This window comes from Gadus chalcogrammus, chromosome 17 (genome assembly GCF_026213295.1).
Source record: "Gadus chalcogrammus isolate NIFS_2021 chromosome 17, NIFS_Gcha_1.0, whole genome shotgun sequence".
Classification (NCBI taxonomy): domain Eukaryota; kingdom Metazoa; phylum Chordata; class Actinopteri; order Gadiformes; family Gadidae; genus Gadus; species Gadus chalcogrammus.
In genome coordinates, this window is record NC_079428.1 from 17477034 (window position 1) to 17492294 (window position 15261).

General features: G+C 45.0%; 1 protein-coding gene across 9 annotated transcripts; it reads left to right on the forward strand.

Annotated features, from left to right (window-relative positions):
* Positions 1-1278: 1278 nt before the first annotated feature.
* Positions 1279-14963, forward strand: LOC130406842 (NACHT, LRR and PYD domains-containing protein 12-like). 9 transcript variants are annotated; one of them, XM_056612498.1, is made up of 13 exons: positions 1279-1541; positions 1765-1881; positions 1956-2072; positions 3100-3213; positions 3288-3404; positions 3479-3595; positions 3827-3893; positions 4047-4275; positions 6380-8195; positions 8614-8787; positions 9555-9728; positions 14427-14600; positions 14777-14963. In XM_056612498.1, exons 1-13 carry the CDS (start codon positions 1459-1461, stop codon positions 14931-14933), a joined length of 3456 nt encoding a protein of 1151 aa, XP_056468473.1. In that variant the 5' UTR covers positions 1279-1458; the 3' UTR covers positions 14934-14963. The 9 variants fall into 9 exon arrangements, with proteins under 9 accessions (XP_056468473.1, XP_056468476.1, XP_056468475.1 ...); XM_056612501.1 differs by having other exon boundaries at positions 3482-3595; XM_056612500.1 differs by having other exon boundaries at positions 3291-3404.
* Positions 14964-15261: the final 298 nt, after the last annotated feature.

A 15261-nucleotide genomic window follows, 5' to 3' on the forward strand; every position in this document is an offset into this window, starting at 1 on the left:
TCACCAACCGGTCGAAGCAACCGGGATAAGCTGGATCAGGGTAGTGGGCCAGAACAAACCCTGGTCACGCCAAACACCAGGTTGAATAAAGGTAAGCTAAGAGGTATCAAGAGCAGTTAGAGAAAGAATTTAATAGGGTTAAAACAAAAGGCAGAAAGGCCTCGACAGCGGGGCTCCAGCGGGAGACAATCGCGGGCAACAATCCCTTTCTCCTCCATGTCGTGGTTCAGTCCACTTCAGATTGATAGATTGATGTGGACGTGGAAGAACCAGAGACGTCGGAGAAACCGACGCAGTCGTTAGAGATTAATTATATTGTCTGGAGGCGCAAACAGCTTTTGACCGTGATAATATATTTTATATGATATAGATATCTACGTCTAATGTGATTTATTGAGATATAGAGCTCCAGGACTCCCGCCGGAGCACCCAGAGTTTTCTAGAACATTTACAGACCACGGCCATTGGCACTTGGTTCTCTGAACATCCTAACTGTACCAGCAGAGATATATTGTTGTCTTTCTTCTTTGACTTATTGTAGGCGTCTGCTAAACGCCCTAAATGTAAAATGTAAATGTCGCAGCAAAGTTCAGAAGCGCAGGAAAGGGGCCTATTCGGGATATTGAACCGTCGGCATCGTGGCATGTCGATCTAATGGGAAATATTTCGGACCACTGAGACGTCGGAACAATGAGGCGTCGGAATTACGGCATGGCACCTCATCTGGTGGTCCCTGAGGGTCACTGCAGTGGAACTAATTACAGTAATGCTCAACGTCTAACGGGAGCGGACTTCAACTAAAGTCACAATGTTGCATTTCAACTTGCATGTGGCTCAAAATGTGCGGGATATATCTGCATTCAATCACAATCGCTAACAGACGCACCAGAAATGCAGATTCAATCAGATAAAGACCAGGTTACCTAGGTCAGAGACCGGTTCGGACCGGTTTGGACCGGGTTTCTGCATGTAAAGGTACAGATGACATCATGCTTCAAAAGAGCTCATATACTAGTTCACCTCCTTCTCCACTTCTGCTGTTCTCTCTCTCTCTCTCTCTCTCTCTCTCTCTCTCTCTCTCTCTCTCTCTCTCTCTCTCTCTCTCTCTCTCTCTCCATCTATCTCTCTCTTGCTCTCGGTTCCTCAAGTACTTCCCCTTCCAACAGTTCTGTGTGTGTGTGTGTGTGTGTGTGTGTGTGTGTGTGTGCGTGCGTGCGTGCGTGCGTGCGCGCGCATGCTGCCCGTTTTCCCAGGAAACATTTGACATCCGCTCAGAGGGGCGGTTCAGCTAAGTTTCTTCCTCATCTGACGGTCCGTCGCAGCGAGGAGCCTTTCTTTCTCCGCTTTGAAAACCTTTCACCTGATTAACGTGTTTTATAAACACTTTAACCTCAGTTTCTTCCCTTACATTTATAACTTTTTGCCGTATGGGACGGAACGTTTTTTCTCCAGTCTACTATGGATGAGGTGATAGAGGAGGGGGGTCCTACCTCTAAGACCACTCTGTCTGGGGAACATGGCCGCCGGAGCAAAGCTAAGAGGTAAGAAGAGGATCTCTCTGTCTGTGACTGTTGTCCATCTCAGAGCTCAGCAGTGATGCATCATGACTCCATCATTAGTCCGAGTAAAAGCTGTGTGTGTGTGTGTGTGTGTGTGTGTGTGTGTGTGTGTGTGTGTGTGTGTGTGTGTGTGTGTGTGTGTGTGTGTGTGTGTGTGTGTGTGTGTGTGTGTGTGTGTGTGTGTGTGTGTGTGTGTGTGTTGAAGCCCAGAGCAGCAGCAGAGAGCAGACTCCCCTGGACCCAGCTGTGTCTCCATGAAGAGTGGCTGGTCTATGGATCATCCTGGCCTGTTTAAAGATGGAAATCAGTCTATTGAGAAGAGGTGAGGATTTATCAGAGATCATAAAGATACAGCTTCTATCGAACGTCCATTATTCCTGGTTCTGGTTTTTCTAGAGGAGTCCAGCAGGAGAGAGCAGACTCCTCTGGACCCAGCTGTGTCTCCATGAAGAGTGACCGCTCTATGAGACCTCCTGCTAACTTTAAAGATGGAATTCAGTCTATTGAGAAAAGGTAAGCATTGATTAGAGATGATGATTTGGGCCGTAGTCTTAAATTCAAACAACTCTCTGACCAATCGATTGGTCGATGGTGAAAAGATGATTATAAAACAATGTGCACGTTATCTCTGGATCAACATAATCTACAACAGTGCGTTGTACTCTACCTGCTATCCTCAATATCACATGAGGTCTGTTTGGAGAAGGGCAGTGGGTTTCAGACCCCCTCTCGGTCCGAGTCCACTCGGTTAGGGCAGAGCTTCAATATGAAGCAGACAGCGGACGAGCCACGGAGCGTCGGGCAGCGTCGTTTATAGACACCACAGAAGAATTGATTATAGCTTTTATCTGTGTGTAATATAACGGGGCCCACTGGATGCTGCTGGGATTAGTGACAAGAAGCCAATTCTGATGTGTTCCCACTCAAAGCCTAGCGAGTGTTAAACACGAAGGGGGATGAAGAATCACAGACATATTAAGAAAAAAGTACCCATGCCACCATTTTAGCTGATCTGCCCACAAACTTACTCTACACTTTGCATGCTTTTTTGTCGTCCTTTTTAACCAAATGCTGCCAGATCGATGACTTTGTTGGAATCAATGAGTTAGTAGCGGAGTAAAGGTTCAGTAAGTTAGGACTAGCGGTCTTCCTTATGGGCCAGTTCAACGTTGAGGAACCCGGGGGTTTGACCTCTTGTCTTATAAGTCTTATAGTTTATTAAACCATATGATTATTAAAACAGAGGCTACGGAGCCTTCAACCTAATTTATTCATAATTAATGTTATTTCTAACACAATATAGACCGTCACTCAAACATAAAACAAATCAGTCTGCATTTGCCCCTCCCAACCCTAAAATAATGGATTAAGAAGCTCTGTGTTCTGATGAAAGGAACACCAGCCATAGTCCGACCAAAGGGAATTTGGTCTAACAAGTGCATACCGATTAACCAACCGACCAGAACTTGACAGCCCTAGAGATTATATAGGTACAGCTTCTATCAAACTGACAGAAATCCTGGTTCATGTTTTTTAAAAGAGTACAGCAACAGAGAGCAGACTCCCCTGGACCCAGCTGTGTCTCCATGAAGAGTGACAGCTCTATGGGACGTCTTCTTAACTTTAAAGATGGAAATCAGTCTATTGAGAAGAGGTGAGGATTCATCAAAGATCCTAAAGAAACACCAACTATCAAACATCCATCAATCATGGTTCTTGTTTTTCTAGAAGAGTCCAGCAGCAGAGAGCAGACTCCCCTGGACCCAGCTGTGTCTCCATTAAGAGTGACCGCTCTATGGATCTTCCTGTTGGGTTTAAAGATGGAAATCAATCTATTGAAAAGAGGTGAGGATTCATAATATATTATAAAGGTACAGCTTCTATCAAACATCCATTATTCCTGGTTCTTGTTTTTCTAGAAGAGTCCAGCAGCAGAGAGCAGACTCCCCTGGACCCAGCTGTGTCTCCATGAAGAGTGACTGGTCTATGGATGCACCATGGGACTTTAAAGATGGACGCCCCTCCAAAGAGGAGAGGTAGGGGTTTAAAAAAGACGATGAAAAAAGACCAGTTGGTTGTTGTCAGTCTACTGATGCTGATATCTACAAGTCTGGGGAAATATAATTGCCTGTGTGTGTGTGTGTGTGTGTGTGTGTGTGTGTGTGTGTGTGTGTGTGTGTGTGTGTGTGTGTGTGTGTGTGTGTGTGTGTGTGTGTGTGTGTGTGTGTGTGTGTGTGTGTGTGTGTTTGTGTGTGTGTTCCCCACAGACACCAGAAGAGGTCAAAGGTTACCAGTGCTCAGTCTCCACAGCAGCATCAAACAGAGCTGATCAAGGTGTGTAAATGGCCACCGAGACTTTTTGACTTCAGCTCTCCTTGGACATTAGAAAGCATCTCTTATCCAGTGGGACGTGAATCCAGGAAAGATGCTTCTGATGTCCTCAGTGAGTTCAGAGTAAAGTTCTCCTTGATGTTTGTTCTATTCCAGAGGGCTGAGGAGAACGCACACGCTTTCCTCGACAAGGAGCTGAAGAAGCTCTGGAGGGATCTCTTCTCAGATTACCCACAATGCTCAGAGGGTCAGAGAGTGGAGGAGGAGGAGGTGGATGGTAAGAAGGAGGAGCAGAGGAGGCGCGCCATAGAGGGAGTGGTGGACATCACAAAGCTCTGCCTGATGGAGATGAACCAGAAGGGACTGGCCGACACACTGCGGGGCGGTAAGAGACTCTTATCTTGAAAAGACAGAATAAGTACACATTTTGAAGAGCAGTAGGAGATTATTATTTTTTTGTTCAGACTAAATGACATAATGTTAGACTTATGCATATCAAACTTCCATGTGGAGACAATCTTTCCTCTTTGGGGTTTAATGGTTTGATCCAGTATGTAGGGTTGTTGTGGCGTATCAGGTTAAATGGTTTGATCCAGTATGTAGGGTTGTTGTGGGGTATCAGGTTAAATGGTTTGATCCAGTATGTAGGGTTGTTGTGGGGTATCAGGTTAAATGGTTTGATCCAGTATGTAGGGTTGTTGTGGCGCATCAGGTTAAATGGTTTGATCCGGATATGTAGGGTAATAGTGGGGGTCTCAGGTTAAAGAATGTTAAACATCATCATTACCAGCACCAAATCACCCGACCACATCACCCCCATACTCGTCCAACTCCACTGGCTCCCTGTCCAACACCGCATTGACCTTAAAACCCTTCTGCTCACCGACAAAGCCCTCCACAACGTGGCCCCCACTTATCTCCCCGACCTCCTCCAGGAGGACAGGCCCTGCCGCTCCCTTCGTCATCCTCAGCTGGTCTTCACCGTCCCGCCCTCCCGCCTCATCACCGTGGGTGCTAGGGCTCTCAGCACCGTGGGTGCTAGGGCTCTCAGCACCGTGGGTGCTAGGGCTCTCAGCACCCTGGGTGCTAGGGCTCTGAACTGAACTGAAAGAGACACCCTGACAACATTGAAATCCCTCCTCAACACATGTGTTCCCACTGGCCTTCTCGCTGTAATGACCCCCTACCGTGGGTTCCCCTCGTATCCCCGTTGGGCTACTGTTCTTACCCCCTCCTACCTGGGTCTCCTCACTGTTCTTACCCCCTCCTACCTGGGTCTCCTCACTGTTCTTACCCCCTCCTACCTGGGTCTCCTCACTGTTCTTACCCCCTCCTACCTGGGTCTCCTCACTGTTCTTACCCCCTCCTACCTGGGTCTCCTCACTGTTCTTACCCCCTCCTACCTGGGTCTCCTCACTGTTCTTAACCCCTCCTACCTGGGTCTCCTCACTGTTCTTAACCCCTCCTACCTGGGTCTCCTCACTGTTCTTACCCCCTCCTACCTGGGGCTCCTCACTGTTCTTACCCCCTCCTACCTGGGTCTCCTCACTGCTGTTCTTACCCCCTCCTACCTGGGTCTCCTCACTGTTCTTACCCCCTCCTACCTGGGTCTCCTCACTGTTCTTACCCCCTCCTACCTGGGTCTCCTCACTGTTCTTACCCCCTCCTACCTGGGTCTCCTCACTGTTCTTAACCCCTCCTACCTGGGTCTCCTCACTGCTGTTCTTACCCCCTCCTACCTGGGTCTCCTCACTGTTCTTACCCCCTCCTACTTGGGTCTTATGTCTTGTGTTGATCATGCTGTTGGCGATGCAGCTCTTGCTGTTTTTGACCCTAGATTGTTTTATGAATTAGGCGACCTTGGGTGTCATGAAAGGCGCCTTGAAATAAAATCGTATTCAATTGTAATTATTATTATTATTATTATTATTATTATTATTAATAACATTAAACATAAATTGCAGATCAGCAGAATAACTCAGTGGAAGAGATGCAACACTATCTTGTTAGATCAGCATGTCATTTTACACCAATTCACTATCATTATTATTATCATTAGACCAATCATATCGCTGTGGTAAAAACGAAAAGTCCTGAACATTTTGAATCTGTAACATGCAGTCTTTCTCACGATCAGCTTCTCCGACCGCAAGCTATGAAGCCACATTAACATTAATCATTATACTGCAGACCAACAGCAGAACAACTCAGTGGAAGGGATGAAACCCTGTCTTGTTGTACCAGCATAGCAAATCACTTTACACTGATTCACTGTCATTATTACTATCATTAGACCAATCATATTGCTGTGGAGATAATAGTCCTTAACATTTTGAATCTGTAACATGCAGTCCTTCACAACCAGCTTTTCCGACCACAAGTAATGAAGCCACTAAATATCATGAAGTTGATAATTTAACAGGAAATATTGACCTGGTTCCACTGATCACCATCCACTAACTGATGTCATCTGATGTTTTCTCATTTAGGATCTGATGCTGTCGATTGCCAACATAAAATCAAGTCTAATTTGAAGAAGAAGTTCAAGTGTGTGTTTGAGGGAATGGCTAAAGCAGGAAAACGAACAGATCTGAACGACTTCTACACAGAGATCTTCATCACAGAGAGAGGCAGTGGAGAGGTCAACAAGGAACATGAGGTCAGACTGATTGAAACCGCTTCCAGGAAACCAGCCAAGGAAGAAACACCAATCAGATGTGAAGACATCTTTAAACCCTTACCTGGACAAGATCAACCAATCAGAACAATGATGACAACTGGAGTGGCCGGCATTGGTAAAACCGTCTTAACACACAAGTTCACTTTGGACTGGGCTGAGGGCAAAACCAACCAGGACATACACTTCACATTTCTCCTAACTTTCAGAGAGCTGAATTTACTGAAAGGGAAAGAGTTTAGCTTGGTGGAACTTCTTCATCGCCTCTTTATTGAGACCAAAGAAGCAGGAATCTGCAGATTCCACCGGTTCCAAGTTGTCTTCATCTTGGATGGTCTGGATGAGTGTCGACTTCCTCTGGACTTCCAGAGAAACCCGATCTGGACTGATGTCACAAAGTCCACCTCGGTGGACGTGCTGCTGACCAACCTCATCAGGGGCGACCTGCTTCCCTTCGCTCGCATTTGGATAACCACACGCCCTGCAGCAGCCAATCAGATCCCTGCTGAGTGTGTTGACATGGTGACAGAGGTGAGGGGGTTCACCGACCAACAGAAGGAGGAGTACTTCAGGCAGAGATTCAGAGAGGAGAAGCTGGCCAGCACAATCATCTCCCACGTCAAGAAATCACGAAGCCTCCACATCATGTGTCACATCCCAGTCTTCTGTTGGATCACTGCTTCAGTTCTGGAGGACATCTTCAAAAAATCCCAGATCGAAGAGATGCCCAAGACCGTGACTCAGATGTACAGCCACTTCCTGAGGGTCCTGTCCATACAGGGGGACAGGAAGTACCATGGGAGGGCTGAAACAGATCCAGACTGGAGCTCAGAGAGCAGGGATATCATTGTTTCTCTGGGAAAACTTGCTTTTAACCAGCTGGAGAGTGGCAACCTGATCTTCTACGAGGCAGATATGGCAGAGTGTGACATCGATATCAGAGCAGCCTCAGTGTACTCAGGAGTGTTCACCCAGATCTTTAAAGAGGAGTGTGGGCTGTACCAGGACAAGGTGTTCTGCTTTGTCCATCTGAGCATCCAGGAGTTTCTGGCTGCCCTTTATGTCTTCTGGTCCTTTATCAATACTGGGGTCAATCTGCTCTCAACCTCCAGGAAAGATAAACTCCTCCTCTACCAGAGTGCTGTGGACAAGGCCTTACAGAGTGAGAACGGACACCTGGACTTGTTCCTCCGCTTCCTCCTGGGCCTCTCTCTGGAGACCAATCAGATTGTCCTACGAGGTCTGCTGGGACAGAAAAAAATATCACTGATCACTCAGATTAAAACAGGTCTGCTGCGAATGACAGGAAGTAGGTCACAGACCAATGAGGGAACAGTGTCTTACATCAAGGAGAAGATAGAAGGAGATCAATCTCCAGAGAGAAGCATCAATCTGTTCCACTGTCTGAATGAGCTGAACGACTGTTCTCTAGTGAAGGAGATCCAGGAGTACCTGACATCAGGAAGTCTCTCCGGAAAACCTCTCACGCCTGCTCAGTGGTCAGCTCTGGTCTTCATCTTACTGACATCAGAAGAGGAGCTGGACGTGTTTGACCTGAAGAAATACTCTGCTTCAGAAGATGGTCTTCTGAGGCTGCTGCCAGTGGTCAAAGCCTCCAAAACATCTCTGTAGGTTCACTAATAACATGTATTACAATACACACTACAAAATATAATTAGTACTGGAATATAAGGTTAAAATTACATGAAAAAGATCTTTGTAGGTTCATAACAACATGTATTACTATTCTACGCATAACAGAATAAACATACTAGTTATAATAACATACAAAACATCTCTGTAGGTGTCCTATTAACGTGTAATGTATTACAGTACACATAAGAGAATATTCACAACAATAGAATATAGGAGGAGTATTCATTTAAAAAACATTTTCAATCTCAACTAAACAACTCTTTAACATTTCTACATCTAATTATTTAGTATGTTTGTTAAACTAATAACATTCCTTCATTATTGAATAACTTAAAGATGTATGTTACTTTGATCACTGTTCCTAACCTGTTCTCTTTATTCTGTGTGAAGGCTGCAGGGCTGTGATCTGTCAGAGAGATCCTGTGAAGCTCTGGCCTCAGTTCTCAGCTCCAAATCCTCTAGTCTGAAAGAGCTGGACCTGAGTACCAATAATCTGCAGGATTCAGGAGTGAAGCTGCTCTCTGCTGGACTGGGGAGTCCACACTGTACACTGGAAACCCTCAGGTCAGTTTTACCCAATGGTCAAACAGTAACACAACAAGGTTCAATATCAGAAGACATTTAACAGATTTACAACCATAAAAGTGTGCACGTAAAGTGAAGCAGCACGCAACTGACACCCCCAAGCACACAAATGCTGTCTTATTTCTCGTGCTCGCAAAGTGTTTTCCTATTCGCTATGATATTTACTTTCCTCAAAACACAATATACATAATATTAAAATTAAACTTCTAATCATATACAAAACATCGCTTTAGATGAACTAATGACATATATTACAATACAATGCATTGTATACATAATACTACAAACAAAAAGTAAGATTAATATACTAAACGATTTTGAAACACTGCAAAACAAATGTAAATGGACTGCATTTATACAGCGCTTTTCTAACCATTGGCCACCCAAAGCGCTTTACAATATTGTCACACATTCACCATTCACGCACACATTCACACACCGGCGGAGTCAACTATGCAAGGCGACAGCCAGCTCGTCGGTAGCAGTTATGGTTAGGTGCCTTGCTCAAGCACACCTCAACACTCAGCTAGGAGGAGCTGGGGATTGAACCAGCAACCCTCAGGTTACCAGCCAACCCGCTCTACCTCCGGAGCTACTGCCGCCCGTTCACAACAACTTTGATATACAGTAGTTATACATTTTAGACCCAATATTGAATAAGCACAATTTCTTCATTATGTAATAAGTTGTAGATTGAAGTTATTTTAATCACAGTTCCTAACCTGTTCTCTTTATTCTGTGTGAAGGCTGCAGGGCTGTGATCTGTCAGAGAGATGCTGTGAAGCTCTGGCCTCAGTTCTTAGGTCCAACTCCTCTAGTCTGAGAGAGCTGGACCTGAGTACCAATGATCTGCAGGATTCAGGAGTGAAGCTGCTCTCTGCTGGACTGGGGAGTTCACACTGTACACTGGAAACTCTCAGGTCAGTTTTACTCAATGGTCAAACAGTAACACCACAAGTTCCACATCAGAGGACGGTTATATAACTCAGCTTATACAACGGGGGGCCTAAATCCAGCGATCTGATTGGTTCCTAACTGTTGTATAATGAGCGTATACATAACTGCTATGACGCCCAATCATTTTGTAAAAGTTTGCATATCACTCCGCGCCTGGAAGTAGAAACAGTTACAAAGTAAAAAATATATTGAACGATGGAGAGGGTGTAAATGTTGTTACTCCGGGAGTGAGCAAGGCGAGGGAGAGACTAACGAAAGCTAAGGCACACGGTGAGTGAACTGCTCCATCGGATAAATTGCCGGCGAACCGCTCTAGCCGAGCCTTCTCTCGGAGGAACGCTAAAGTGTGTTGCATAGCGACCGTCGTGCATTTTGAAGGCAGCCAGGAGGGACTACTTTTTTGTATTCTTTAAAAAAACGGCTACTTTGTCTTTCTTGGTTTCTTTTAAAATGTAGTGTGTCTATGACTTTCGTTTCGCCATAATAGTAACCGTTGTATAAAAGCAATAGATCACTTCAGTCAGTGGTATGTGCTCATTATACCACTGTGAAGGGTACCACAGCCTGGCGTGATCTATTGCTTAATTATAACTCAGTACCTTTGATGACCACATCCATGATTTTGTATCATTGGAGATGTAACACCTTTTGTTCAGGTGGATATTCTAATACATCCATATGCCTGCAACCTTTCAGTTATAAATATAAAAATGAGCTCAAAATATAATAATATTGCCCCCCCACTGTCCCCCGTATACGTGACGGTGATAGTTTAGAGCAGGGGGGAGTACAGGGGGTAAAAAAATAATAATATTCACCGCGCCATTGTTTCAATGGGAATCGCGACGGTCCATACTTTCAACATAAAGTTTACATATTTATAATTCGATATTTGTCTCAGCCTTTATACCAAAGATTCTCTAGGGTCTATAGCATGGTTTCTCAACGGGGGCGTTCGCACAACCTAGGCGCTGGGAACGTGATTTTTTTAAACTAACTTAAACTTTTCTAAATTTTTGGGTGAAAAAACATTGCATTTCAAGTACAAAATATATGGGCCTAATTAGGCCTCTGTGCGCGATCTGTTTTCGTGGTGCCCAAGTTGCCCGGGCCGCGGTGCTCGTGGTTCCCGGGCCATTCATTCATTCGTTCACGGGGAACGGCGGGAGTCGCGGAAGTGCCGTGGTCACGGTCGCGGTGCCCAAGGAAGACGGGAGACGTGGCTTCTCTCTCTCAAGTTCAAGTTTATTTCAAGTTCAAGTTTATTATAGCCATTTCAACAGTATGTAAAATACAGTTGATAGGAATTTGTTTTGGTATGCTCACATGTATTACACAGCAACATAACAACACAACATTACAAGACAGAAAGCCAAAACGGCACATAAATAACAAGGAGTGCAACACTTAACACACATGAAAAACACACAATGCATGGTTCATGGAGAATGACAGCCGTAAAGTACAGTACAGTGGTGCAAAAACTGCAAGTGAGGTAGGCCATGAAGATCTTAAAGACCTTAAAGTGCTTAGTGCTTGTTCAAGTGGCGTATAGCTTGTAGATAGGTACTATCCCTAAAGCGTGATGTTTTACTTGTGATGCTTCTGTACCTCCTCCCTGATGGTAAGAGTGTGAATAAGTGGTGTGCTGGATGAGAGGGGTCAGAGATGATCTTCCTAGTTTTCCTTGAAATTCTGGTGTCATAGTGCGAGCCTATGGTAGGCAGACTACAGCCAATGATTTTAGAGGCCCTGCGTACTACCCTCTCAAGCTGTTGTTTGTCCTGGCTGGTAGCACTACCATACCAGACCAGGAGGGAGAAGGTGAGCACGCTTTCGATGGCTGCACGATAAAAATGGATCATGCCTGCCTGACTTACCCCAAACTTCCTCAGCTGACGAAGGAAGTATATTCTCTGATGGGATTTGGAAATAATAAGACTAATGTTCAAGTTCCATGATAGGGACTGGTGGATAGTGGTGCCTAAGAAGCGGAAGGAGGAGACCCACTCCACAACTTGGTCATTAATGGAGATGGGAAGGTGCTGGCCTGCCTTTTCCTATAGTCAATTATGAGTTCTGTGGTTTTGGTTGTATTTAGTATAAGGTTATTGTCTTCACACCACTGCACCAGCTGTTCAACCTCACTCCGGTAGGTAGATTCCTCCCCATCAGATATGAGGCCTATGACTGTGGTGTCATCTGCAAACTTTAACATTTTAACAGATGCAGAGTTTGATGTACAATTATTAGTGTAAAGAGAAAATAATAGAGGTGACAAGACACACCCTTGTGGGGCGCCGGTGTTCAGAATCCTTGGTGATGACACATTATTCTGGATTTTAACACACTGTTTCCTACTGGGCAGGAAGTTTAAGATCCACTGACAAAGTAGAGCATTAACTCCTGCGGCCAGGAGAAAGTTGTACAGTCTGACAGGAATGATGGTATTGAAAGCCGAGCTAAAATCAATGAACAGTACACGGTAGGGATGTGTCGGTCGCGACTGATTCGTTACAACGAACGAATCCCGAACGTGAACGACAAGAACTGGTTCCCCAAAACAAGAAGAACTGGTTCTTTGATTCTTTTTTTTTAACATCAACCAAACATATGGTCACGTAAATAAAATATACAAACGAACAGAGCTCCGTCTCCCCGCGACTTATATTGATTGAGTCTACAACTTCCTCAAAGATTCAGCCAATGAGAGGTAGCAATGGTGTTGGAATGGCACCTGGGTAAACCAATGACAAGGCGGTACCGTCGAATATGCGCGCTTTCTCTCTCTGACGTATCTTGGGTCATACCATTCGACTCATATATCCCCCTAAATTTTTTCGAAAATAGACTTGACCTCCATCTGTTTATTGGATAAACGCATTTCCCAATCCCAGGAGTCTTTGCTCCATTCTACGTCAATTTAAGAACAAACAAAGAAATTAAACTGCAGTTCGTATTTTTTATTTATGACCATGCAAGTTCTGTAATGCCTGAACAATGAAGAATTAAATGCAAAGTAAAATAAAATTATAAATGTAAAACCATGAATGAAATATAGAGAGTAAGCAAGTGGTATAAATATTGGTGGGACGTTCGACATACTATATAGCAGGCATCTCCAAACGGCGGACTGCGGTCTTGACGGTCCTATCCGGACCCACGACCAATTAAAAAAAAAAAAAATTATAAAAAAAAGGTTTTTTTAAGATGTAATCTGACGTAACGAACGAATCAAAACGAACGAATCAAATAAACGAATCGTTATAGTGAACCGAACTGAAAGAACTAGTTCCCGGAAAAGAATCATTTTGCCCATCCCTAGTACACGGGCATAGGTGGACTTAGTGTTCAGATGTTGCAGAATGAAATGTGTGCAAAGTGAAACTGCATCGTCCACTCCCCTATTAGCCCTGTAGGCAAATTGGTGAGGGTCTAGCGTGATGTACGTCAAGTACCTACAAACTAGGCGCTCAAGTACCTTTATAACAACAGAAGTAAGTGCCACAGGCCTATTAGTCATATAGTCTCTCTCTCTCTATCGCTCTCTCTCTCTCTCTCTCTCTCTCTCTCTCTCTCTCTCTCTCTCTCGCTCTCGTCGCTCTGGAAGTTTAATCGGGTTTATTACAGTGATGGACAGTGCTGTTAGCCAATCAGAGGTGATACATTTGCATGCCATGAATATTTATATATTTCTTTCACCAAATCCGACTCAGAGCGCATTCATTGCTATTAGTGACCAACGCAAAATCAATGAATAATGATGCATTAAAAGCTTTGAGCAATATAACACAAGTGTGAGTGGGGTTGTTAGTTTGTTAAAAAAAAATGATTGGGGGGGGGGTCGCCAGAGGATCAGGGTAAGGTCAGGGGGGCGTTTGCTCAAAAAAGGTTGAGAACCACTGGTCTATAGCTTATAACCGCGTTGTCTGATTACAGTTTAATTAATTTTTCCCAATTTACCAGCTCTCGTTTTGAAGAATAATCACCGCACCATTCGTTTCAATGGGAATAGCGACTATACTTTGTCTATACTTTCAACATAAAGTGTACATATTTATAATTTGAAATTTGTCGCAGCCTTTATACCACCGATACTATAGGGTCTATAGCATATAACCACGTTTTCTGATTACAGTTTAATGTAACAGTAAGCTGATAACATCCTAATTAACACCACAACTGCAAATGAACCACACGGAGATAACCGTGGCAACCGGTCAAACAAATGTTCTTTCTGCGATCATTCTGCTCGCGCATCCGCCGTGTTGATAAACAAATAATCCCCCTATAGCGCGACTGCGGTCCACTTTAAAAAAAAAGTTAAAGCTTCATTAATTAATAAAGAAACGGTTAACCGTGCACACGAAAAAGTAGGGGTTGTGTAAACGTTTACATTTTTTTGTAACCGTTCACACCCCTAATATCCAGTACTCATTATCTTAATTACTAATTCTTTATCCACAAATACTTCATCGAGGTAAAGGCACTTGTGTTTGGAGTAGGACGTTCACTAAGTGGTTGACAGACTGGAAAAACACAGGATTTTACATGTGTGTGTGTGTGTGTGTGTGTGTGTGTGTGTGTGTGTGTGTGTGTGTGTGTGTGTGTGTGTGTGTGTGTGTGTGTGTGTGTGTGTGTGTGTGTGTGTGTGTGTGTAGCTTGTCTGGCTGCCTGGTCACACAGGAAGGCTGTGCTTCTCTGGCCTCAGCTCTGAGCTCCAACCCCTCCCATCTGACTGAGCTGGACCTGAGCTACAATCACCCAGGAGACTCTGGAGCTGCGCTGCTCTCTGCTGGACTGGAGGATCCACGCTGGAGACTGGACACTCTCAGGTATGGAGAGGACAGCTCACCACTCAGGGAAAAAGTCTCCTACAAGGATTCATGTCGCTGCTAGATGAAGTGGTTTGAAGAGGCAGCTGTCACTCATGTTGTGTAGAACGTGATGAGACGGCAGATGATGAAGGTGAATGTTTCAACATGCTGCTCTCACTTTGTTTCCCCCCCAGTGTGGAGCACGGTGGAGTGTGGAGGCTGAAACCAGCTCCACAGAGATGTGAGTGTCTGTTTGATTCATCACATCACACACTCACTATTGAGATGGAAAGTCCATCCACACAGCAGGAAGTGAGGTCACATCCTACTGGGAATGAAGATGATGGCTGACATCATGTATCTTACGTATATATTAATACTGTCGACCATCACAGTTAAACCTGCTTGTATAAAACCCAGCAGGTATTACATTGTTACATTGAGGGGGGGTGACGGGGCTGAGGGGGGTCTGATGGGGAGGATTAGGGGTGAGGGGGGGGGGGGGGGGAGACCGGGCTGAGGGGGGAGGAGTGTGGGGGTGGGGGGGTGAAGGGGCTGAGGGGGAGGGGGGGTGACCGGGTTAGGGGCCGGTGAGGGGGAGGGGAAGGGGTGAGAGAGAGGGGACTGAGGGGGAGGGGGGAGGGGGGTGAAGGGGCTGAGGGGTGAGGGGGAGGGGGGG

Excerpts from the sequence above, each read along its gene's own strand:
- LOC130406842 (XM_056612498.1), top strand. The coding sequence starts at position 1,459 with ATGGATGAGGTGATAGAGGAGGGGGGTCCTACCTCTAAGACCACTCTG. Across the intron at positions 1,542-1,764 it reads CGCCGGAGCAAAGCTAAGAG|CCCAGAGCAGCAGCAGAGAG; the intron begins GTAAGAAGAGGA and ends TGTGTGTTGAAG. Across the intron at positions 3,214-3,287 it reads AATCAGTCTATTGAGAAGAG|AAGAGTCCAGCAGCAGAGAG; the intron begins GTGAGGATTCAT and ends TTGTTTTTCTAG.